The sequence below is a fragment of the Watersipora subatra genome, chromosome 9, assembly GCF_963576615.1.
Source record: "Watersipora subatra chromosome 9, tzWatSuba1.1, whole genome shotgun sequence".
In the NCBI taxonomy this organism is placed as follows: Eukaryota; Metazoa; Bryozoa; class Gymnolaemata; order Cheilostomatida; family Watersiporidae; genus Watersipora; species Watersipora subatra.
The window spans coordinates 35,723,613-35,750,820 of NC_088716.1; the positions used below are offsets into that span (position 1 = coordinate 35,723,613).

At 34.5% G+C, this 27,208-nt stretch overlaps 2 protein-coding genes across 3 annotated transcripts in view; one reads left to right on the top strand and one right to left on the bottom strand.

Annotated features, from left to right (window-relative positions):
- Nucleotides 1–8,094: 8,094 nt before the first annotated feature.
- Nucleotides 8,095–20,412, top strand: LOC137405007 (DBH-like monooxygenase protein 1). Its single transcript, XM_068091233.1, is given in 9 exon segments — nt 8,095–8,382; nt 13,165–13,284; nt 14,773–14,956; nt 15,260–15,463; nt 15,776–15,901; nt 17,152–17,240; nt 18,140–18,245; nt 19,902–20,059; nt 20,278–20,412. Coding segments are annotated over 9 exon segments (1,410 nt in total).
- Nucleotides 20,413–21,081: 669 nt separating this feature from the next.
- The window catches only part of LOC137403769 (tumor susceptibility gene 101 protein-like), a 36,295-nt gene continuing 30,168 nt past the window's right edge, over nt 21,082–27,208 (bottom strand). For both annotated transcript variants that reach the window (XM_068089804.1, XM_068089803.1), the window contains 4 exons: nt 26,505–26,638; nt 24,660–24,752; nt 23,691–23,927; nt 21,082–21,756 (listed from right to left, as the gene is read on the bottom strand). In XM_068089804.1, coding sequence (XP_067945905.1) covers nt 21,670–21,756; nt 23,691–23,927; nt 24,660–24,752; nt 26,505–26,638 — 551 coding nt within the window. In that variant the 3' untranslated portion in view covers nt 21,082–21,669. The remainder of the gene's footprint in view (nt 21,757–23,690; nt 23,928–24,659; nt 24,753–26,504; nt 26,639–27,208) is intronic.

Sequence of the window (27,208 nt, forward strand, 5' to 3'; positions counted from 1 at the left end):
TCCTGCTTATCATTTTATTCCTTGCAACGGTTCACGCATATTCACATAAACATGAGAATAGTTTGCAATTATTCTTAGAATAAGAAACAGTTTACAAAGATTTGTCAACTGTATTAGAAGCTTTACAAATCAATTATGTAGCCATAATCGCAGTTGCATCAATTTCCATTTTGCTCACCTAAAACTCACTTTCCAACCAACTAATCAACTACTAACAATTTGCTACAAATAAATTGGATCTTGGCTGTCGGTATGTTTACGGCTAACACTGGAATCGATGTTTGCTAGCTGAACCTACTTGATGCGCTATTTCAGCACAAACAGGAAAAGAAAAGTAAAATTTATGCGAATAAAAATATAGTCAGCTTACCGGTACTAAGTCAGCGTAAAGTATTTGTAAATCTTATCATCGGCAGCTCTTCAATCGCTAGTTATACAGAAAGCTTGCTTGAAATCATTTGTGGCAGCAATTTATAACAACGCATTGGCTCAAATTTATTTATAAATTGAAAAAGTATTCTAATAGGTTTTGAATGAAAAATTCTGTACAAGTTTGGTATTGTTCAAATCAAATATTTTGCAGCTTGGAGAGTTGCAATTGTTGTAATAAACAGTTCTGAGGAATACCTCTAAAGTTATGTTTCCCGACAGCAGGTCATTATCAGAGATGGTAGAATGTCTGAGAGCTCACATAATAAACCCATTTAACTAGATCAAACAAACAATGATAGATTTCGCCGCCTTTCGCTGCCAAGCACATTATTAGCTGAAAACTTGTTAGTTTGCTAAGAGGCTCTGACACCAGCTTACTCTCAGTAAGCACCATCTTGATCTCCTCACTCGTGAGGAGATCAAGATTCTGACTTACTTCTATTTCCTAACTGAGAATTTTAGCGAATTCTAGTGAATTCTAGCGCAGAACATTGCGCAACTAAAAAACTCTAGAAATAATGCTAAATGCAACAAACGTATTACCATAACAAATTGTATTACCAAAATTACTAAATGTTTTTTGAAAAGAGGAAAACATAAGCTGGTTACATAGAGTATTTGACTCTGGCCAGAGTCACACTACGATAAGGGACACAAATGTAAAACCTTCAATCTCCATTATTGCTGGTTTGATATAAATGTCTTGCATATGATTATTTAGTATATAAACATCGGCTAGGTTTACATGTACAAACAGACAACCTTAGACCTGTGCTTTGAGCTCATATTTATTCAATACTTCTTACTTCAGCATATATAAACTCACAATTTCATATTGTATGCACACACACACACACACACGCACGCGCGCGCGCGCGCACACACATACACAAACAATAATAGCAGACTATTGAGACCAACAGCACTTGTAGACTGTGCTTCTGTCACACATGGAAACAAGGGACCGTAATCTGTCCCTTCCATCAACAGCAATAATAACAGTCAGCCGATTTTTCTAGCAAAACTAACTAACGAACAGACTTCTATGGATGAATTGTTCTAACGTTTCTGTGTTCAGCGATGGTGTGCTGGGTGATATACTCTTCCTGTTCTTACTGTAGTGCTTCTAACAAGGCCTTCAAGTACTATTTTAGACTGACTCATAAACAGGATAGATAATTCATTATGTTTCTTTACAGAAATTATATCAACCTAGGTTTTATTATAATAAATCATAGGTTTTTAAATATTTTTCTCTTGGGCTTAGAGAAGTAAGTTAAGAGAAGTAGGTTTATACCATCTTTGCTCTCATCACTAACTAACTCTCCTGCCTGGTGTAATTGGACAAGACTTGATTATGATGGCAAGATGTGAAGACTGAACTTCTGTGTGTCAAGTGTGAACTTGAAGTTTGTTTTCTAGTAATCTAGGAGCTGGTGAGCACGGATACACTTTAATTAGGATAAACCCTTTCTGGTTGACACTCATGATGTTTTCAAGGCAGCGATAAGTTGGCTGAAGCAGCACAACGTGATCCAAATATAAACTCGTATATCTTAAAATATTCGATTACTAACATAACTTCTTGCAAAGTACTAGATGTGATGCGCTTTTCAATTCTGTCTACAAAATGGGCACTCAATATGACTGACAGTAAAAGACTTTGCAATAACTTGATTGTTTTAATAAACTTTACTCCGTTATATTGCAAGGTTTTACTTAGTCGTTCAACAATAATAGTGTATTAGATGGATGCCCGGCGTTGTACGGGTAATACAAAAGGTGTTTGTAAATAAAATCTACTTTTAATTACCAAATTCAACATCAACATTTACCAATCTAACTTTGAAATCAAGGTGTTTGTTTATTTCTGTGTACTGTGCTATTTATATTTACTGTGTGTATTTCTGTGTAATTCATACCGTACCGGCTGCAACACTTACTACAGATCTATACTGATTGCAATAGCCTTGTTGGCTATATGAGTTTAAGCATTTTTCTTCATTTAGATGCATGCATTGTTTCTCTAGTAAGGTTTCGTAGATTTTTTTCTGGATTGGCTTTACACATAAAGCCCGCTGCAGTGTTAAACGTAAAGCCATGAAAGATTGGCATGTATTCCAAATATGTGCCAAGTTTATTCTATGACTAGCTGTGCTACCTGGCATTGCCCGGGTAATAAAAAAGTCTTTGGACAGAAAATTGATTTGTATTTAACATATAACAACATTTGCCATTCTAATTTTCAAACTACATATCATGAGAGAAATGTTTTGTGTAGTTGAAATAAATTTAGAGAGAGAAAATAAAAGCAACTGTAAAGGTTTTCAAACTTAGTCAAACAACTGTAACTTTCAAACTTCATATCATGAGGAAAGGGTTTTGTGCAGGTCAACTAAATTTAAAATAGATAAAACAACTAAAGGTTTTCAAACCACTGTAAATTTAAAATTTCATAACTTGAAAGAAGTTTTTTGTTGAAATAAATTAGAAAGAAAAATAAAAATGTAAAGGTGTTTAAATGTAAATGTGAATTCATTAGCAAGTGATGGCTAAATAAAGTCTGTTTTGCTACGATTACAATAAAAAATTAGTTGGTATACAATTATATGATTTCAGTTCGTTTCAGTGTTGGCAGCCAAAAATTGGCATGCGAAAATACCATAGGCTATAGACGTACATAGTGTGGTATAGAAATCCATAGTCATTATCTATTGCAATCCTCTTCTGGTAAAAATCATCATTAAAAATAGACCAAAATGCTATGTTAACCTTGGTAACTATAGTTACCTATAATGACTTTAGTGCATTTTGTGGTTATGATCTGCAAGATATAACATTACAATGTACTACGTGGAGAGTACTTACCTTCAAGACTGACGTGCAACCTAAACGCTGAATTTAACTTAAATGAATTGAGTTTACTAAACATACTTGAAGGAGGTTTTAGAATGTATTTTAGTAAACTTCAAACTTTTAACAGAAATTTTATTATAACAGATACTAGATACACCAAATAGCGGATCCGGATAACTCGCCATGGCGAGTTCAGTGGCGTGTATCTTATAATAACGTATATAATCAGTACACTAATCGCCAAGTTACAAGTTTAAGATAAATCATTGTTGATTTCATGGGTCGAAAAAGTTTACCTTAAAGCACATAAATTACATAATTTTTTTATTGTATATTTCAATACATCAGAGTCTTGGCTTTCGAATGAGCTATTGTTTGCCATGGTGAGACAGACATTGGTTGGTGTTTATAGGATTTCCCCAGAGCTCTACCGCGAAAAAGTTTACTGGCATAGTCTCGAAAATTGTGACGTAACAATTCTCATATTCGTTGTTGTGAGCTTTTACCGCTTATTTATCAACTACGAAAGTGACGATAATGACGCTTGTGGCAGGCGAAGGTAGGACAACTCCAGAGAACGAATGAAGATGACAACTGAATCAGTGTCATTAGTTCTCCATGTACATATTATTTCTATGATAAGTACCTCAGACTTCAAGAACCATACTATATTTTTCCGATGATATTATGCACTAGCTCTTTATTTTTAATGCGATGTTAAGGGTGACGACTGAGACTAATTAATTTCAAGCATTGCGTGATCTCGCGAAAGTGCGATTGACATTTGGTCCTAGGGCCACGCAACCGCATGTCATAATTTAATCGATGTGTTTTCATTACCTTTATCAACGACAGTACATTTACTGAAGCATAATTAATTAACCCAGAAAATGTGTTTGTATTTGTCGGGCGTTAGCACGATCGGGGCATTGTTGATTATATAGAATCTTAGTTTATTATTAGCGCTCTCCGGGTTTAACAGCACCGATTGTCACAGAAAAACGCAGCCTCAATGGCAGCGAAAGGGATCGACGACCTAAGGCTAAATGAGAATTATGGCGCCACATTTTGAGTACCTGAACCAAGTGTTTTTGAGATTTATTCACCTAGATAAACCAGGAAACAATAATAGTGTATGAAACAGGAAACATAAGTTTTTCAACAATAATAGTCTATGAAACAGGAAACATAAGTTTTTCAACAATAATAGTGTATGAAACAGGAAACATAAGTTTTTCAACAATAATAGTCTATGAAACAGGAAACATAAGTTTTTCAACAATAATAGTCTATGAAACAGGAAACATAAGTTTTTCAACAATAATAGTGTATGAAACAGGAAACATAAGTTTTTCAACAATAATAGTCTATGAAACAGGAAACATAAGTTTTTCAACAATAATAGTGTATGAAACAGGAAACATAAGTTTTTCAACAATAATAGTGTATGAAACAGGAAACATAAGTTTTTCAACAATAATAGTGTATGAAACAGGAAACATAAGTTTTTCAACAATAATAGTCTATGAAACAGGAAACATAAGTTTTTCAACAATAATAGTCTATGAAACAGGAAACATAAGCCAGTCTACTCTTCCTAAGATCATTCACATCTTCACATTCCTCCATCGAATCTTTCACAACAAGATTTGGCTGTTTCTAAAAAGTGAATATATGATAAATTTGGATTACTGTCTCAAGTCTAACATAGAATATGAATCAGAGATGAGTAACAGATGCAAGAGTGAAGAGCAGCGTATGTCAGCTATCATATTTCCACCCCTTATCAGTTTTATTGATATATTCTGTGCGTCTATTGTCTGCCATGTATAGTTAATTGCCCGATGCAATGGCCTCTCAAATTTTGTTTACCATATTTCAAAGGTCTCTAAACGCAATTTGCGGCTGATAACTTAAGGAAGACAGGATGGTCAGGTATTCATCGCTTGTTCCACGGCACTCGGACATTGTTTGCTATTCCTATCAGGTAGATGGCACAAGTGCTTTTCTGAGTGACTGGGTCTCTTCAAAAAATCACTATAGATTACAAAATACCTTTATGCGACGGTGATTGAAAACACTTACGTCAATCTGCAGAATACTCAGTCTGCGATTGATTTCTTTCTCATTAATAAGAGATGCTAAGAGCTCTCTTCCTGCAAGTGTAGAGGCCAGCGTTTAGTGATGTATCACTATTTACGTCTTTGGAGAGGTTTTAAAAATGACTAAACATGGGCTATTGTTCCTTGCAGTTTTTGCTATTAATAAAACTTATATGGAATACAGAAATGTGGAATGCTATTCTAAATAGTGAGCAGCTGTAAATTATGGATAACAGTTAAAATGTACCTAAAGATTTACCATTCGGTTGGGAGGAGTTATAGTTGACTTGTTTAAAATATCTACCATGTTCAAAAGCAGCAATTTATTGTAACCTGTATGTTGGCAAAACAATAATAATTATTACTATTGTTATTATAAGCTTTAGCCCACTAAACTGAGGACAAGCGGTACCCCGGTTGTAATGCTTTATTTGAAGAGAAATTTTCGCAAAATTTATAAGTGGCGTAATTTCTAAAACATAGTAGGCCTAACTAAAGATAACAAAATAATATTGCAGAACTTTCCATTCACACATTAAACGTTGTTAAAGCCAAAATAATGTATCAAAGACATTACTTGGAGCAAGGTTATTATAGATACATACATGTATGTCATGCATTAAATGAGGAAAAACAACATGATCATTGTTTCACTATTTAGAAAGTCTATAAAGTCGCAAAATTTTAACAGCATTGGTGATTTTTTATCGGCCTGTTCTATATGATTGTCTCAAGTGAGCATATAGTTGACTGCAGTACACGGTGTTCATATTAGGTTTGTCAAATTTTAGCTTAAATCAAACATCACTTTGGGTATTCTGAAGGAGAACGTTGAACTTTACCATGTTAATTAGGACATTGTCTGATTTTACTATTTATTAACTTTAGATCAGGGTTACATCTAAATTCTAACTGTGCAGGAAATTTGTTGATAATAAGTAACACGAATGATCTTCTTACGCAAAACTTTTAGTTCTGACCTTTTGTGAATAAATAATAGAAATAGTGAACAACAAATGTGATGATTATGATATGATACTTTTTGCTAATGGAAATTTTCGCAATATAGGTGTTATAGGAATTGTCTAACCTTCGTTGATATTTTTGAAATATTGACAGCTTAGAAATTAGGCAGAGATTTTTGTTCATGCAGAATGTTACAACCATGTTTTGAGGCCTTTTTTACATATATGATTGAACATGGTTATTCAACTTTAGGCAGCAACAATGTTTAATCATATTATGGTGACAACTTCATATCGAAATTGCCATGGCATATGTAGTAGCATCAATGTATATTTTAGTAACGTAAAACGGTGGATAGAAGACGCTGGAACTTCTATAAAAAAAACTTAACTGCTGCATCAACAAAAAGGTGCATTTGGCTACTCAATCTTATTAATAACATGATTATGTAATTTGGTTTTTCAATTTTATTTTCTTTCCAGACAATCTACAACCTCCATCTTATCAGATAACAATGCTGCTAACCAATGAGAATGAGACCAATAAGATTTAGACCTTGGTACTAAAGGTCTCACCAGCTGACAAAACTTGAACATTTGCATAAACAAAGACCAAAGACCTAACAACTATTGATGTTCAATACCATCTCAACTCCAAAGCATGTAAACTTTCCTCAGATCAAGACACATGCAAATGAGGATGCGCCTATCAACATATGGTACAATGAGGCAGCAGCTGTAAACTGCACACATGTTACTATAGAATAGCATACCTAAACATGGGGTGATGATACAGAGTTTAATGTAATTCATTTTCAATAACTACATACGAGAGAAGAGGATAACTCCAAGTTTGTAGGCATGTAGAAGTCTCCATGATTGTAGAGGTGAGTTGGTTAGATCTCATGCCTCCCGATGCCTCATTAAGAGTTGTGGCTAAAGATCTTATGATATGTTACTGTTTATAGGAAACGATGATTAAACTCTTGTCTTATGACAAACGCTTTTTGTTAAACACTAAAAATGTTGTTACTGGGTACAGCCGATGATAGATATTTCTTTTTAGATATTTTATTACCCATAAAAAAGTTTTTTTAGTCAGAATGGTTTGCTGCATTGTTAAAAACTAACTTCCATTGAAGGCTACAGGGAGCCAGTTATGTTTTATTTTCGCTCCAAATCTTATAAAAACACAATTAATTTGAAATTCACACATTCGAGAAATCAGATTCAGTTAGAAACCTTGAACCTTGCCATCACACAAACTACAAATAATGAAAAATGCATGCTAGACTAAGTACCCGAGCTGAAGATTGAAAAGGCTTTCGTCTGAACTAACTGAAAAGCATCAGATTCACTGTTGGTCTTCCCTGCATTCTTCATATGAAATAAATTCCTTTTTACACAAAGCAGGCCAAAAACTAGCAAAGAATTTTATATGACACAAAGGACTGCGTGATTATGTACATGTATATACTAGACATAGATATATGCAGCATGTTTTGTATATACTAGACATAGATATATGCAACGTGTTTTGTATATACTAGACACAGATATATGCAGCATGTTTTGTATATACTAGACATAGATATATGCAGCGTGTTTTGTATATACTAGACATAGATATAGCAGCATGTTTTGGATATACTAGACATAGATATATGCAACATGTTATGTATATACTAAACATAGATACATGCAGCATGATTTCTCTCCCTTCTCGATATCAATGCCAAATGAGCGAGATTGCTATCAGCTCTCCTCGAGCCATCCAAACACCTGGAAGATCACACATAACACTACTTGGTCTTTATAGCCCAGTTATCTATAGGCAGCTATTGGAAATGTGGTTGAATATTGAAGCGTTGCTATTTCTTTGCCTCGCTGTTGGAGTTGCCCAACGTCTAGATGAGGATCATTGTTCTGTATTGACCGAAAATGGAGTGAAATACTTTGACATAAAACTGCCAGACAACCTAACAATACCACAACAACAAACATTCTATGTCTGTCAACAGTTTAAGGTAAGTAGGTAAGTAGGTAAACAAAAGAAAATAACTGCGAACAACGCTGTGGTAGTAACTATTAACTAAAGAGTGACTAGCGTTTCGCTTTAAGAATTTCAATGCATAGCTTTAAAATATGCTTCGCTTCAAAAACTATTATTATAACATCTAGAAAGCTGCTTTTTATCATCTGAGGTCGAATTGTTCTTTGGCCCTAACCGCCAATTGCTACAGTTGTTAGTGCAAGAAAATCTTGTAGCCAATTTAAAGACGATTGAAGAATGTTAGCATAGTACAGGCTGTCCAAAGAGTTGCTGCAACTACAACAGCTGTCATGCACAAAAAGAGAGAGCACCGAAAGCTTCACACCCTTAATAAAACTTATACGTTGTATCAGACAATTACAGAACAACTCAAACACAGCTATAAGAAAACTAGAATATTAGAGTAAACATATTATATGCATTCAGATAGCTACTATTAATATTATTATTATTTGTTATTAACTTTATTTTACTGGCTAATTCCTACAAAAGCAACTGAGGTCATGTGTGTGCGTGAAAAAGTAAAATAAAATCAGTTGTAAAAATTATAACTGATTAATTATTACAATTATTAATATTATTACTAGTTACTGACAAACTATCATTAGTAGCTGCTGTAATCTGGCTTTTTGTCTAACATTGCTACTAAAATATATCATTATTTTTGTTTGTATTTGTATTGCATCTTGAATTCTTTTTTTTGTATTATTAGCCATGTTAGGGTATGTCTTATAGCACCTCAAACTGTTGAATTGATTCTACGAGCTAAGATCAAGGTGTTCTTGTTTGAGTTTTTATTAACCACTAGCATATGAAGTTGAACAGCCCATAGTCTATGAAGTTGAACAGTCCATAGTCTATGAAGTTGAACAGTCCATAGTCTATGAAGTTGAACAGCCCATAGTCTATGAAGTTGAACAGCCCATAGTCTATAAAATGAACATGAAATGAGTTAGGTTGAGATTAACATTAGAAACAATCTTGTCACAAACCGACGGTACATCAGACATACTAGCGATACTCCTACCGATCACTTTGTAAGGGATATATGATACACCCAATAGTTAATACTCTCTTATCTTATAACACTCAGTTGTAATTAAAAAACATCAACTGGCAGCCCGAAGCTGTACAAGATTCAAAGGACGCAATAATGCCAATCAATCACTTCCAATCTTTTTACTAAAATCTGACACCAAAACAAGCCACACTATTTGCAACACAAAGTAACAACTTATGTCATTTGCTGGAAACGTCATACTAACACCTGGGTTTACCTATTTTAAAGATCTTGATACGAAATTAATATCAGGCGGCATGCTAATACACATTAATATACTCACAGTGGTCTAATTAGCAAATATACTTGAGACGTCAACAGCACACGCAAGCGTTGAAAGATTTTGTTATTCAGGACTGTTGATTTAATGAAATAGCAGAACGTTGTGTTAATACATAACGTTAAGACATAATGTTTACACATAATGTTTACACATAATGTTAACACTTAATGTAGCACATAATGTTAACAGTGTATTTTATAAAAATAGAATATTCCTATCTTACTCATAAGATGTATATATTGAAGGGAAACTAAACCCATTGTGTATTACTTAAATATTGTTTTTTTAATGTTTGCTGCTTTTGTAAGATTGGAATGAACAGATATTAGTTAGAAATAATTATAACCTGCGTTAACATTTATTGTTGTAGTTATGTTTGTATCTGAAATACTCAAATCATGACTCCAATCTTCCATTATATTCGTACTTTTCTATAAAAAAACCGCTACACCTTCTACCCGACACCAACATCTCGCCAACCCATATTATAAAACAGATTTATACAAAAAGAGCTTTTTCTGCCAACACTCCTAGTTTTTCTTTACTACTCTTTATTTTGTATCTCATGGTCAAATTCGCTTTGAACAACCTTGACCTTTCATAATAAAGTTGCTGTCTATCTATCCATCTGTCAATTATCTACCGTATATATCTATCTGTATATCTATATATCTATATGTATATCTATATATCTATCTGTATTCACAGAATAAATTGAGCTTTTAGCACACTTGACATTCTCATGGTTACGTACTGAGCTTAGACTACTGCATGTAGATACATGCAGATATTTATGACTTGATCACCAAGTTAGAATAGTATATTCTTTAAAGTCAAAGTGTTTGACTCATTCAGATTCAATCTAGACTCTAGTGTAACTAAAGTCTAACATGTTCAACCAAGCCAACTAAACATTGAAACTTTGACATTCTGAATACTAAAAACAAGCATGAGGGGGAGCAACGAATTACCCAAGTTTGGTTATATTAGACTTTCTATGAGTTTATTTGTGCTTCAAGCTATTTATTTACTATTGGTCAGTAGCTTCCTTTTTACTATTGGTCAGTAGCTCCCTATTTACTATTGGTCAGTAACTCCCTATTTATTATTGGTCAGTAGCTCCCTTTTTACTATTGGTCAGTAGCTCCCTATCATTGTGTGCTATTGGTCAGTAGCTCCCTATCATTGTGTGCTATTGGTCAGTAGCTCCCTATCATTGTGTGCTATTGGTCAGTAGCTCCCTATCACTGTGTGGAATATGTATGATCGTCTGCTTGTGTAGTATGATATCCTCTTTATTATTAGACTCTAAGCTTAGGACAGTTAATATTCCAATCGCATTGAAAGATTGTTTTTAATAAATTTATTAAATAAAACATCACTGTTTTTGAACTTTTTTATTTAAAAGAGGTTAATTATCTGTGTGGCAGCTGTCTTTCATACAAGGGCAGTTGCTTTATTGGGGTAAATGTTTTGGGGTCGACTGTCTTGGGGTAATCGTCAGAGGCAATCGTCCGGGAGGGAGGGGGAGGAGGGTGGTTAATTTTATCAGTGTCAGCTGTCCTATAACCAATCTAACAGCTGAAGTAATACAAAAGTCGCTTTTATTTTACATGAATATGTTCAGGTTTGATAAAAATACCTTTTCGCACTTGAAACTATAATAATATACTTATTGTGGTGAACTTGAAATGTTTAATCTTATTAGTTTAGAAGCCATACTTGCTAGCTTACACTGATAAGCTGTATTTTATATTTGAATCATCACATAAAAAGAAAGCTGTAAGGGCTGACCTTATATATCTGTATCCTCTTCAAACATGAAGCCATCTTCTTCAAGTTATCTGCGTCATTCATTCAGCTGATGTTTATAATATGAATCAGCTGCCTACTGCTACTCCTGGAAACCTTGTTTATTAATAACATCATACTGCTGATGAGTGTGAGCGAATAATAATACTTCCTCTGCATACAATGACTTCATCAATAACGCCTCCAGTACTTGCAGTGAAATCACACTTCATTTGGTAGATTATACACGATGATCAGGTTGTGATAGAATCTTATATTTGCTGGTTATTTATTTGTCTAGTTTCCCTGAGAGAACTCAGTTCAGTACTCAATGTTCAACCTCCGTAGTGACGGTTGACTCCTTTATGGATGTTGGTCATTTTTTACTTCAATCCAGTGACAAGATGCCTTTTGACCTAAAACCTTTTTAAACTGACACAAAATCAGTTGTGGCTACCTCACTCTCTACTGTTTAAACAAATCAAGGAACTAACTCTAGGCTTGGAACCTAACTCTAGCCCGGGGAACTAACTCTAGCCCTGGAAACTAACTCTAACATGGTGAATGCTTAGAAATGCGGCAAATGTGCTTTGCTTTTAGTTCAATGATTAATTTTTTCTGATAAAAACTGTACTTTTAAGGTAGTGCTTTCAAAACGCATGTTGAAATCATTACTTGAAGTTGGTTTATCGTCTGTTATGGTAGTACCGCAGCCAAGCGCAGTTTTAGTTATTAATCCTTTTATACTTTAAATGTTAGTGATAGTTTTATAAACACTACCCTCAGGATGATTATTTGGTTTGTTCTGATTTAAAACTAAAGTAGATACACTTAAAGTGTGCCAGCAGATCACTTGACTTGTATATATTCTTCTTTTCATCATTTAAGCTATTCGTACAAATTCAGTAAATTTGAAATGATCTAATGTTCACAATTTTCTAGAATGTTCTAATACTAGAGGTCTATGCTTGTTAGCACTCCACAATTATTAGCTATAAAGAATTGGCACTCAATGAACTTTCTGCGTAATGTCTTCAGCTTTCGGTTAGTTAAAGTTGAATTTTATGACTTCAGTATTCCATGTTATGCACCATACTAATATAGTCCTCAGACTGGCAGCCTCCTAGCAAATATAAAAATGCTTTCATATATTATAACCATTTTTCTCTTTTGAAAGAGCAAATACATGTAAACATAGCAAGTATCCAGCCTTTACTGAACACGTTAAGAACATGTATGAGAACTCTCAGGCTATTATAACTATTCTAATTATAACCTATTCTTCAATAAAGTATTTAATGAGCTAACAAAATACACTCAAATTTGCATTTCAAAAATGTGGCCCTTTCTAGAAATATTATAGTTGATAATACAACACATTAATAGCTTTTGGATGTAACTTTTGCACCAAATCCTAAACAATTTTATTTCTGTGATCGTTTTCAACCAGATCTTCAGAAATTGCAGAACTAAAATCATGCGACAAAAAAACTTTAAAGAAGCAGAGATGACCTTCACCTTACCATCGCTAACAATAGAATTACAGACCTTAGATTCACTGAAACTCATTATTATAGCTGTTTGTTAAAGTCATCAGCTGTCAACCCATCTTTAATTTGTAGATACCAGAGCAACTGCTGGAAAAGACTCACCATGTCATCGGATTTACACCCTTGATAGACAACAAAGAAGTCATGCACCACATGATAGTGTTTGCATGCAACAAAGGTACCGAAGACTCGGTGAGCAGTGAACAAAATAGAATACATATACATATGACATTGTTGGGAAGATCTTACTTGACTTGTTATCAATAAAAGCCAACATCCCTTCATAATAATCCAATTAGAAGATGATAAAAAGTTTTTTAAAAACTAAAAAAGGTTGCTGACCAAGTAAAAGTAACCAACAAATAATTTTTAAAGCTATGGATTTGATTTTAGCAGTAGAAAGCAAGTCAGACAATAACTCTGCTGAGACTGACAGACCACTGAATGTGTGTCAATCGAAACTTCAGTTACGCGTTCACTGAAACCTTTATGAGCGCTTCTGTAGTGTATATAGGTGAACAGGTCATGAAAATGTCACACAAATGTGATATAAACAAAACAATACAAGAACTATCAGCGATATAATCCATATACTTAAATAATCGAAAACCAAATGTCAAATTAAGACTTGTTTCCTCTTTTATTTTAATAAATACTAGAAACAAGAGAAAATAACTCTTCTTTGTAACACAAAGTTTTAGTTTTGCTTTTTCCCAAACTGTGAAAAATTGTTGTATCCTAAAGTAGTTTAGTTTAAACATTCCATAAACAGGTTGTAATTCTTTCTATTAGCTATATAAACGGGTGATATAAGGATTTATATGGATTATAAGGAATAGCTACCACTATTTTCTGTAGCTCAGCTTTATGTCCTTTTTAATAAAGGAAAGCAATAAAATTTTGTTAATTGATATCAAACAGACAGGTACACACTCCAAACTATAAACCATCAGAAACAAACCATACTTACAATGTAGCTTAAAACAAATGTCAAAGAGTAAATGCATATTTCTTTCCGGTTGATGGTACATTCTATTCTAAAATAACTTTAGTGAAATATCCTTTCACTTGAAATATTTCTTTTATGTGATAAAATATATAGGCTATTATTTATCCTAAAGAAGGTGAAAAGCAGCTCTATTCTAGCTGTCCTTAGTTGTTTTCATTGCGTGAAGGCATTGGGCCTAATTGGCAGAATTAGCAAGATACTAGGATGATGAACAAACCATGGTAGGTCTATGCCAGCAATAGGAAATATCTTTAGTAGGAAATACCTTAACTTTGAAAATTTGAGCCACGCTAATGGAAAAGCTGTTAGAGGGAAAGCAAACTATCTTTTTTAAGGACAAATGAATAGCAGCCTTTTTCCCTTAATTAGTTCTGCCTTGTATGTTTCTCTCCTTTGTATGTTTTAAGTTTATAGAAGCCAGTTTATACCTAAAACAATGATATGATGCAGTTTCAATCTATCATTTATATTTAAGCATTCATGCTTGTCTATATTCAAACACTCATATTGGCAGCAAGTAAGAAGAATTATTGAAATTAAATTGTAGGCTAAAAAGTGAAGTACCTTTTGCGCTCCTACGGTTAATAAGGCCCACACTTAGTTACCGCAGTTTTATACTATATTGTATCTTTCAATATGATAATATTGTATTATATCATATTTTATTTTAGAGACCCCACAGCTGTGGTCAACTGGATCAACCATGCCGTTCATTTTTAACAGTTTGGAGTCTGGGCTTTGAATCGAGCACTTGTCTTTACCCTAAAGCCGGCATAAGCATTGGAAAAGATGGTCACCAAACCCTATGACTGCAAATTCACTGGAACAATGCTAATAGAGGGACGAACCTCACTGGTCAGTTTAAATATCAGACTTGTGTAGATATAAAACAGTAGTTTTAAAATTGTGCTAAAGCTGGTGAGTTTGCCTTATTGTAAAGATTTGTCCTAAGACTAACATTATAGCAACGCAATTTGAACATGTATCCAAAAAATCTGTTTTCGACAACTTCATATCAGCCATTTGGTACATCCACAGGAAGCTAGTAATGACAGGAGTGCGGGTCAAACCAAAATAACAAACAAGAGTTGATAACTCAGCAAGTTGCTTAACCCGATTAGGAACAGTTAAATAAGAAACCAACCGCCTGTTCTTTAGATGCGAGTGGTGTTAGAATTCACTACACAGAGAAGCGTAGAAAGTATGAGCTCGGAAATGTGCAAATTGGTCAAAATGACATTGAGATACCAACAGGAAGTATAAGGCTAGAGAATTCTGGAAGCTGCAGTTCCTACTGTACATCAAAGCCATTCAAGAGGCCCTTTTATCTTACTCGAACATTCCTCCACATGCATTCCTTAGGTAAGTTTCTTTAGGTCTTTTGGTACTTTTTGTAACTTACAATGTATATTACTAAAGCTTGCTGGCTACGGTTATTCACTGTAAAATATTTTAGATATAGGCCTACATGTAGTGATAAAATTGACCAATGCTACTTAACGAGTTGTCTACTCTTGCTCAAAATAAGACAACTTTCAATTTTATTTATTTTGATTAATAATAAGTTTGCAAAGCGTGAAGTTAAAGATTATATCATCATACGCGGTTGTCATGTCTTGTCTATAATAAGGGATTTTATGAATATACACATGTTACACATGCCTACAACTCTAGGAGCTGCAGCAAGGCTTGATCAATACAGAAATGGCAGTCATATCAGAAACATAGCTTATGATCTGAGCTATTCCTACCAGCGACCCCCAGTGCACTATCATCCTAGAGCTATACCGATTCTACCAGGTTTGCTTTTGGTGATTACCAAGGTTTTAATTCGCTGCTCTCACAGGAGTTGATGACCCCTTAACCTGACACTATAACCCAACTAGTAGGTCTATAAAGTGTTCATTTGATTACGGCTTCAAATTTGGTCAATCCATGCGATTGTCCGAAGACACAGTTTGAGGAAAAAATATTGCATCGCACAGAATTTGAGCACATGATTTCTGCAGTCTGGCACTTTTACACCTGGCTTAATTGTCATCTGTCTTCCAACACATCAGAATAGTTATGAAAATCTTATTTTTTTTGCTGTATTTGCACACCTAACAACCTCTTACAGCACTCGAGACTGTCAGGATACTAGTGGTTATAAATTAAACAATACCATACAAAGTGTTGTCTACTTTTTTAAAGCAAGACAACTCAATTTCATTCATTATTTTCAGTAAAATACAGATATTAGCAATAATTTTCTTTACGAAATATTGATAGAACTGGCACCTACCTTTTCTACTAAGTGTTAGTAAGCGTCTGGTGAAAGGTCATGAACTTCTTTATTATGTTGTATTTAGGTTGTGAGTCTCTGCAAACCCTATTGTGCAGGTATTTATTTGAACTGCACCAGCTGAGTTCTAAAAAACCTCAGGTTAATTGCAACTTCTGTCCAGTAGATCACCTGCGAAAGTAAAATAAAAATTTTTAGCCTCTCTCTGTCAACTGGCTTAGCAACGTCATCAAGGGGTCCAACTTGAACCCTAAAGGTTGGAACTGCATTTTTGTAAAGTGTTACAATCAGCGCCGCATGAGACTTTTGCTGTCTTTATTTATATATATATATATATTACATACAAATAATATATATATTTAAATAATAATATATATTATATGTATAATATAAAAAGCACCAATATTAATATATATATTATTATTAGTGCTATATAATGTATATATATATTATATTTGTACTTTGTCGTTTTCCTTCCATAAACAATTTGCTACAGCATTGCTTATCAAATAAATACAGAGGGTAGAACCTGACACCCTAATAACTTAAGTGCCTCAGCAGCAAGACCCTAAGACTTTTCTTTAAAAAATCAGGATGTGAGGTTGTTTTAATTTTTCTATGTTCTGTTACTCTAAGCATGAATTCAATGTCATAAAAGCACACAACTCATTTTGTCAGTTTTTGGTTGGTTTATTCACATGAGATCAAGAGTGCACAGTTCTGAATTGTAAATTCTGTTTGCTAAATGTACATTTTACTGATACAGGTGATGAAATTAAACTTACCTGTTGGTTCACATCTGTTGGGGGAGAGCGTGAGAAAAATGAAACAATTTACTGGGGAGAAGGCGTGGATGTAAGTATAGCCAGCTAGTCCAAAGTGCGCGTGTACCCAGTAGATGCTGACCTAGCTTTTTACGGACATTGAACCCATCTCATAGTATTGAGTAAATTACTGTAAAAATTTATTACATCTCTTACTACTCTGTACAAGTTACAAATAAAGATGATATTATTGATAAAACGATAATTTTAACTTTACACGAAATTCATTAATTTAGTTTATTTATATCGTGTATTTATTTTGGAAAGGTTTGATAATGACTTTGCCTATGGGCAAGTCCTTAGTGTATGGTGCTGTTGCAAATTGCGAACCCTTCTTTCATATAGCAACAAGTTCAGGGAAGATCAGAAGCTAAGCAAATATAAAAAAGTAGGGAGGGTTGCAATATAATCACACTTCAAGTTTTAAAACTTTGAAGGCCATAAGCTAAGTATAAATATTCATACTTACCTTCACTTAACTAGTGTAATTAATAGCAATATGTACTAGCAGTTCAGTAATGCTGCTAATATGAAATTACTACATTTAATTCTACCATTACAAAAATTATTATGATCTAGTTATGGCAATCATGCTTTTACATCATGGGATTATAAATAGATGAAATCCATTTATAATCCGTATTATAAGCTATTTATGCGTCTAAAGTTATTATCAAAAGTCTACTAAAAGGATTGTCATAAAAACATAAATCTTATTAAATGAAATCATTTTTGACACTTTGCCAACATTTTTATTGATCAGAAACAATTTTACAATCGTTTCTTGCTCCCAAAGAGATTAGCGATTAAAAAAGCTCTACACTAATATCTCATCAGACATAATCAATCATCTGCTGACAAATCGCAGCCTGTGTACTCTACAGCACATAAAAGTATGACTTTCCTTAGCATTACTTTCTTGCGCTTTAGGGGGAAATGTGCTATGCCTTTGTCAGCTATTTTCCTAAAGCAGTAGGATTTGACCAGTGTGTACAGTACTCGGACTATGATCAGTGTGACAACTACAACAAACAGAGTAAGTCTTGCTCCAAACATTACTTATCCTTGAAACAATAGAAAACAATGAAAGGAGGGTTCAATTCATGGTTTCATCTTTATGTCTTTAGTAGTGGAATGCCAAGCGTTGCACGGGTGTTAAAAAGTCAGCTTATAAACAGTGACAGGCAATGTAGTTGCCTGTCACTTGCCGCTAGCCTGGCACATTGCCAATTGCTAATTCGAGTAAGCTAGTCAGTAAACTTATTAGTAAACTTACTAATAAAAGCCGAGAAAGCAAGCTTTAATGATTTGCGTAACGCAGCCTGGCATGCATATTTTACCCGCATAGCGACATATATTGCCCAAATAATCCATCAATCTTGCTTGGCTCATTTGGTAATCCATTAGCCTGGTGAATGGGAGGTTCCGAGATCAAATCTAGTGTGAAATGGATATTTCATTCCTAAATTTTAATAGCTTTAGCTGGACGCACAGAATCACACACACTTTCAGATTTATATATACAGATATATAAAAATATAACCATGTATTGACACGTATGTATATATATATATATATTTATATACATGTATATATATATATATATATATATATAAATTTTTATTTATTTTTTAGGTAGTCCATATTCATATTAATAGAAAAAATGTTTTACAAATACGGCCACAAAAAAACCAACTAAATAAAAAGTTATTGCAATATGAAATCATAAACGCAAAAGAATTTATACAAGAAAGATTTGAAACTACTAATAACAGATGTGCATATTACCTCTTTTGATTAAAGATTAACAAACTTGACAATACAATAGTTTAGTGCATATTTTAGTTAGTTCAAGATACATGTATAATCACCCCGTCGCGGATATCTGGTACTTGGGAATTGAAACATCAGTAATACATGAAGGAGTTGAACCATTTAGTATTTTGAATCAAACATTATTATTAAAATAAGCTAACCTATCTAGCGGGTGGAGAATATACTCGAGTTTAATGAAAACGTAGATGATACAAAACAAAGTGCACTTCAAAATAAAAAAATCTTTGGTGCCTTTCAAACAACAATAATTATAACGACTACCACTCTGGGTTCATTGTATTCTCATTGCCTGGATAACAGTAAAAACTTGAAGTTGTTGGTTTTTGATGGGTCCCAAGTCTAAGAATATTTAACAATAAAAGCACTAGCACTTGAATGAGTGATGAAACATTACAACTGAACCAGCCAATTTATATATTACAACTGAAGTTGAACCAACCGCCTGTACATTTGTATTAAAATGCGCTCATTTTTTATAATAAAATTGGGCTATGAAAACCTTTTATGGCAGCAAAGTTCTGGGAAAAGTCAAGTAAAAATGTTATTTTGCTCATTGCCAAGTTCCCATGCTGGTGCTTAAGGACAGACGAGTACTAAGGCTACAAATCTGTTTCGCTGCACACATTTGGTCTTAGCTATTATAGAGGCTCAAACCTTGTATCACAGTCTATGCCGCCATGTTAAACTGTCTTGGATATATCTATCCGTCATTCTGTAGTGTCTTCTGAGCCACTACAGCAGCAAGAGGTCGACTAATCGAAGACCAAATGAATATGATTAAATGTCAACAATTACAAGCATTCATCTTGTGTTTTACTAAATTCTTCCCAGCTCAGTACCTGCGTTTGCTTTACAGCTTTGATAATGGGCGAGTGTAATTTCAACTGGTTTTTGAGGGAAATGAGTGGTGAAATTGGAAGCGCTCGACAATCCTGCAATAATGAAACCATCGATAGATGTGAATCACGATGTGCCCATAGCATTCGAAGAATATACAGGCACCCATGTTTACAGGTAAATGAGTCTTGTATGCAATTAAATGCCTATTGTTTATTATTATAAAGTTAAGGCACTGGTACAAACCAAAGTTGAAATCAATTTAATAAGATATTAAACAGCGATATTTAATTACAATTGCAAAGCTTTCTTATCATTCTTATAAACATCTAAAGCTTTTCAAGCTGCCATTTTACTTCTCTAGTTGATACTTGTCGCTATGGATACTGTTACAGGGTAGGCTGGCAATACTCTTACAACGACAAGTGGCCACAACTGTTGATTGGAAACACCTTGAAGCTCTCCATAAAGAACTCACTAGCGTGTGCAAACAGCCCATGTTGCCTGATCAAACTACTTACCGACTATAACATTTGTAATTTGTAACGAACTTCCAAATACAATGTCACAGTAAAATATTTTTGTAATAAATAAAATGCTTCTAACCTGACACTTAATCTTACCAAACAATGAGCGCCGACCAAAATAACGTTTGGATTGCAGACTCGTTCACAGTTCATCACACAAGTATCTGTAGTTATGGAATGTTTCTTTTAGGGTGAAAGTATCTGTAGTTATAGTACAATGTCTCTTTTAGGGTGAAAGTATCTGTAGTTATGGAATAATGTCTCTTTTAGGGTGAAAGTATCTGTAGTTAGAGTATGTCTTTACTGTAGTGAAAGTATCTGTATTCACTGTATAATGCCTTTCCACGAGCAAAAGTACCCGTAGTTATTATAGTATATCTCTCCTAGGGAAATATCCTCATCCTTACAAATTGCAAACTTCTGATCACCATGAATCAAACAATCTTCCTAAGAACTCCATCTCGTATTAACTGAACACGAGTTAACACGGCCATAACAAGGAAAAGCTCCTTAGAGTCTTGTTCTACCATACTAATGTCACAACTCAGCACAAGCTACAGGTTCCCTTTTTGTGTACCAAGTCCCTGTTGACTTTGAAAACCTGTGCAGACATAAATAGGCTACAAGCCTATGAAAATATTTAATATTACGAACATGGTGAAGATGACCACCTCACTGCTAAATATAGATTGTATTAAACCATATAAATAGGGATCACCAGTATGTGATAAAGTATAATGCCTACAAATGATAACTTCCTTATAATAGGAAAGGGTGCTCCCCCATCTCCCCTAATATCTCCACAATTCTGGCCACGATTAAATGGAAACATGCAGTAAAACTAGAGCAACAGACATCTAACAGCCAACAGAACATAACAACATAATTATAGCAATATATTGGATAATAGAGTCAACGAGCTCTTTCCTCTCTCTCTATTCACATAGTATTTTTTAAAGTTGTCTAGAACATTCTTACAACATAACCCTCTAATTTCATAAAATATAAATTTATCTATATCAATAGCAAAATAGCAACAAAGCCATGGGGCACTGAAACCAAATATTGAATTGAACTCTATTTTACTGGATATATGAAAGACCACTTTGAAGCAATCAAAATGTAGTAATTAGGTTATGCATAACCTGATGACCCAAAAAAGATTGTAAAATAATCGCACTAGAAGTGACAGAGCAATCCAACAGACGGTTCACGGAAGAGAGAACTTATGACATCAGCAAACAGTTCAACTGTCAGCCATTACAAATCGGAAAGGCCAGCCTTTTCTCTGCACTTCATTGTAAGAGCTTTCAACATGAACTGTCTCGTCGATAAATCTCTTACTTTCTACAATTCATAGCAATTATTAGGAAGGCACCACCTTACTTACATTCTAAATATAGTACCTTCGCTTATAAGCTGAAAGTCAAATGGTATAAAAATTACAGTCTAAAGAGTCAGACCCTGACTTACTATCACCTCTGTGTACGAGATTTTTGACTCTGACATAAAATTTGAACAATCGTTTTCTCAACATAAGAAGTAATTTCTAACATACAACTTGTGAAGTATATAGAAACATTGCAGTTAGTGGATCAGCGAATCACTGAAACACTCATGCATTTCTCTTGGTGATGTGCCAAATATGGCACATCAGGCACCACAGGGTTAACATGATTTGGTCACATGGTGTTGAAATAACATCAAACAGTGCTTTTTTAGTTTTCCAAACATAACTCTCAAGAAGAGTAACATTAGTAATAATAGTAGTAATAGTTATAATATTAAAAGGGAAAATGCTTTTTTAGGCTAAAAATGACAAATCATAAAAAAATGTGAGCAAACAACCTGGAATAATCATTTATAAAATACCCAAAGCTGTCTATTGGTTACTGCAGAAAAACTAATGAAAGTAATATAAAAAAAAGAAATCAACAGGTTTTACTGAGAGTGGAGACACTGGCCATGACAAGTGAATATATAATGTAAAATATTAAATATAAAGATAAAAAATATAAGTATTGCTTACTTAAAGTTGACACGGTCTAAGTTAGAGAAGCTCCATCTCTATTTGCACTTCTAGCTAAACAATGTTCATCTTCCGCATCGCCAAGGTTTCATCGCTAAGGTTACATCGCTAAGGTTACATCGCTAAGGTTACATCGCTAAGGTTAATCGCTAAGGTTACATCGCTAAGGTTACATCGCTAAGGTTACATCGCTAAGGTTACATCGCTAAGGTTACATCGCTAAGGTTACATCGCTAAGGTTACATCGCTAAGGTTACATCGCTAAGGTTACATCGCTAAGGTTACATCGCTAAGGTTACATCGCTAAGGTTACATCGCTAAGGTTACACCGCTAAGGTTACATCGCTAAGGTTACATCGCTAAGGTTACACTGCTAAGGTTACACCGCTAAGGTTACATCACTAAGGTTACATCGCTAAGGTTACATCGCTAAGGTTACATTTAGATTCACCAATATTTAACATAAAATTAATATAACAAATAAAAGTTATTATTTATGTAGTTTGTTAGAACTAACACAACTAGATAATTACGTATTCAGTACAATCTATTATTTGACCAAAGCGTGTATAAATCGTCATAACTTTTGAACTACTTGGTCTATAAAAAATATTTTGATACCAAATTAACTGGCATAAAATTTTACATCAGCTGAAATCATGAAAAATAGCACAAATGCGTTGCAGGTTGAGCGCGAAAACTTTTTCGGAAATCTTTGAAAAGACCATGAGCATGTCAGACGATTTATCAATATTATTACAGTTTATGGCATATCATTACAGATAATAGTAAACATAATCATTCCAAGTAGGATTATTGATCAATAAAAATAACTCCATGTCCATAGATCAGAAATTAGTAAAAATTTGTAGCTGCATTGCATCTGACTGACATGACTGGTCATTGCTAAGAAAAAATTGCAATAAAAGATAAGTTTTTGCGAAGCGAAACTATGCTCAGGGTGGTTTGTAAACATAGTTTCTATTGGCCCAAAGCATGTGGATAATTGTTTCTTTTCGTTTAAGTACAGATACGATATGCTAATTAATTAACTACTCTTTCATTCAGAACAATTTGTACAAAGCCTGCTAAAGCCACACCATGCGGCTCTTGGCCATAAGGAAACGCATTTTCGAGTCGTACTACTGCCACTTGTGGTAGCGAAAGATATGAACCTAACTAAAAACAGACCACATAGTTTGGTACATTTATGAAAAATATTTCTTTTCTTCAATGTAGTAAAATAAAATACCTTTAAATAAAGCTCAATTCCTATCGTTTCCTTCCTCAAAGCATCCCCTAGAATGTACAGTGTATCTTCTATAGCTTGCTCCTCGGAATAGGTCTGTAGGAGTTGTCTGTACACAGGTGCTGTTGTTTCTATGGCTTCCTCAGGAAGAAACTCCGACTGCACAAACTTCTTCTCTATCTGAGCCTTTATCTCAGGAATAGCTGATGTTAGTAGATTGATGCTTGTCTGACATTCAGCCTGTATAATACAGGAGTATTGCATGGGTTGAAGCGGGGACGCGCGTGCCTCCCACCTTTCCAGACACACGCCCCTTATTCGCAAATCTGACAGGCTGCTTTACAAGAGGCGATTGTTGCAATCTGATCACCACATGAACCCGCATAAATTACTCAAACAAAATAAATTTGGAATAAAAAACTAAGGTTTTGAATTGTTGCTCTTGCAACAGTAGTTCAACACAGCTGAGGAAGCATTCAACATCCGTGCAAAACTAGACCTGATGTTTCCCTATAATGAGATGACAACCCCTTCCAGTTCGGCTATCCATATCTTTCATGATATACTTATCTATGTTTAGGTAAATTATGAAGTTGCAAGGAGAACAGGCACGATAGCTTGGGTTCCTTGATACATTAACATGAGCTGAGAAATTAACAACACCGCACTACATTTAATAAAGTTTATATATAACTCGTAGAGGGTATATCACTAGTCCACTAAAACTGCCTTCATATGTTACAGTTTTTACAAGGTAACCAGGCAACAAGGCACAGGTTTTACAAGGTAACAAGGTACAGGTTTTACAAGGTAACAAGATACAGGTTTTACAAGGTAAAGGTTTTACAAGGTAACAAGGTACAGGTTTTGGAAGGTAACAAGGTACAGGTCTTACATAAAACTGTAGGTGATTTGTAAATGACTACCAGTTGATAAACACCATAAATTGATATATTATAAACACAAGCTCACAGTTTCCTCTTCTATAGCCTTTGCCATTGCCTCAAGCTTCCCTTTGCCATTAGTTAAGTCTTCCTGAGTTTTTCTCAATACATCCATCTCAGCCTAAAGTCAAGGTCAAATCAAAAATATGTCAGCAACCAAACCTACTGATTGACAAATATACATCAGTGAATCACACTATCAATTAACCAGCAAAGAGTGAGCTTTAACAAATATCACATGATGCAACAAAAAGCATGTCATGTGATCAGACTTATCCCTTTCTCTAACACCATGTGATGCAACAGAGAGCATGTCATGTGATCAGACTTATCCCTTTCTCTAGCAACATGTGATGCTACAGAGAGCATGTCATGTGATCAGACTTACCACTTTCTCTAGCACCATGTGATGCTACAGAGAGCATGTCATGTGATCAGACTTATCCCTTTCTCTAGCACCATGTGATGCTACAGAGAGCATGTCATGTGATCAAACTTATCCCTTCTCTAGCACCATGTGAAGCAACAGAGAGAATGTCATGTGATCAAACTTATCCCTTTTTCTAGCACCATGTGATGCAACAGAGAGCATGACATGTGAACAGACATCCCTTTTTCTAGCACCATGTGATGCAACAGAGAGCATGACATGTGATCAGACTTATCCCTTCTCTAGCAGCATGTGATGCAACAGAGAGCATGTCATGTGATCAGACTTATCCCTTTCTCTAGCACCATGTGATGCTACAGAGAGCATGTCATGTGATCAGACTTATCCCTTCTCTAGCAGCATGTGATGCAACAGAGAGCATGTCATGTGATCAGACTTATCCCTTCCTATAGCACCATGTGATGCTACAGAGAGCATATATAGCAACTAGCTGAGTGCTTGCTGAGATAATAAAATAATTACCGTATTCAATGAATTTGAGTAACTTACCTGGTAAGCTATTATTCTAAATCTTTACTAAAACAATAGCCGTGTTTGAAGCCAGCTAATAATCATTACATTATCCGCAATGATCAGCCGTGCTAATAATAGCTAATAGAATTTTCCCAAGGGCTTCATGGGTGAGTATTTTAACTCGTGTTAACCGATTTAATTGTGACCACAATTAATCCATTGTACAAGTAGCTCGTTTGGTTTAATGGGGAAGCTCACCACCTCCAGAACTGAAGGTTTTGAGTTCAAATCCACAATAAAGGGCATTTTACGTTCCTAAAACTTTATTACTGCAACTGGACAGACGAACAGACACTGTGATTTATACATATAGATAAATGACTAGATGAATATCCAGAGTTGCCCGAATAATAAAAAAAGTCTTGGCACAGAAAATTTATTTTTATTTAACATATAACACCAATTACCATCACGAGAAAAGTGTTTTGTGCAGTTCAAATAAATTAAGAGAAAAAATAAAACAACTGTAAAGGTGTTTAAATGTAAATGTGAAATAATTATCAAGTAACGGCTAAATAAAGTGTTTTGCTACGGTTCCAATGAAAATTATTTGGTATACAATATACGATTTTAATTTGTTTCAGTGTTGTAGCGAAGATATCGTCTAGAGCGGTACAGAAACCCCGTGGTAATTACCTAATGCAAACACCCCCTAGTAACAATCATCAAAACTTTATATACATACTTTGAGATAGAAATCTATTCATACACTATTAATGTCATTAATAAGCTTTTACAATTCTCAAAATAATTCTATAGAATGTATTATTTTTGACAAAATGAGAAAATAACTCCTACTTATAGCGAACACTTTTGACTTACCTCCAATTTGTTTGTAACCCTATTTTAATATTTGACAGTTCGTTAATTAATTAGTCAACCCCTTTAATGTATCCAGCCATTCAATACCTTATTCGCCTCAAGGATCTCTTTGAGACGTCGCCGCACCCGGTCTTTGAGCGCTGATCGCAAGGACTCTTTTATCTCTTCTTCAGAGAGACCAAAGCTCTTCTGCCTTTGAACACCAGACTGGTCTGTAGCTCCTACAAATACACACTTCTCAATTAAACATTTCTAACGCTGACTTCAACTTGGCCTTGTCAAATGAGACCGCACAAATTTCTACGATCATTACAATGAGCTCCAACAAAGTTAATTAAAGACAAGCTAGTTAGTACTTCATCAGGTGTGTATATCACTTCAACCGGGAAGGTGCTATTAAACCATGTTCATGCGAAACCCTTTGTTAGTATCATGTTGTACAGCAAAGCTCTTTGAAAATCAAATCTTCAAATCACTGACGAGTTGAAGCATCAGTCTCCTTGTAACTTGCAAACTGTACATGAATGTTTGATTACATCTTGCAACACATTCAGTCTTTTGATGACATCTGTACGATCTTATAAACCATTCTTCACAAAATTTTAACCCGACTTCCTAAATGCTTGAATCTAAACCCGATCTATTTTTGAAATAATACGTTGTTTCTACCAACAAAACAGCGCGATCAGTTACATATTCCAAACAGGTAGGAAATTTAGCTGGGTTTTCTAATTGTTTTTACATGTGGGGTTGGCACACTGCCACCCCATTGGTCAACTCTCCTATACAAG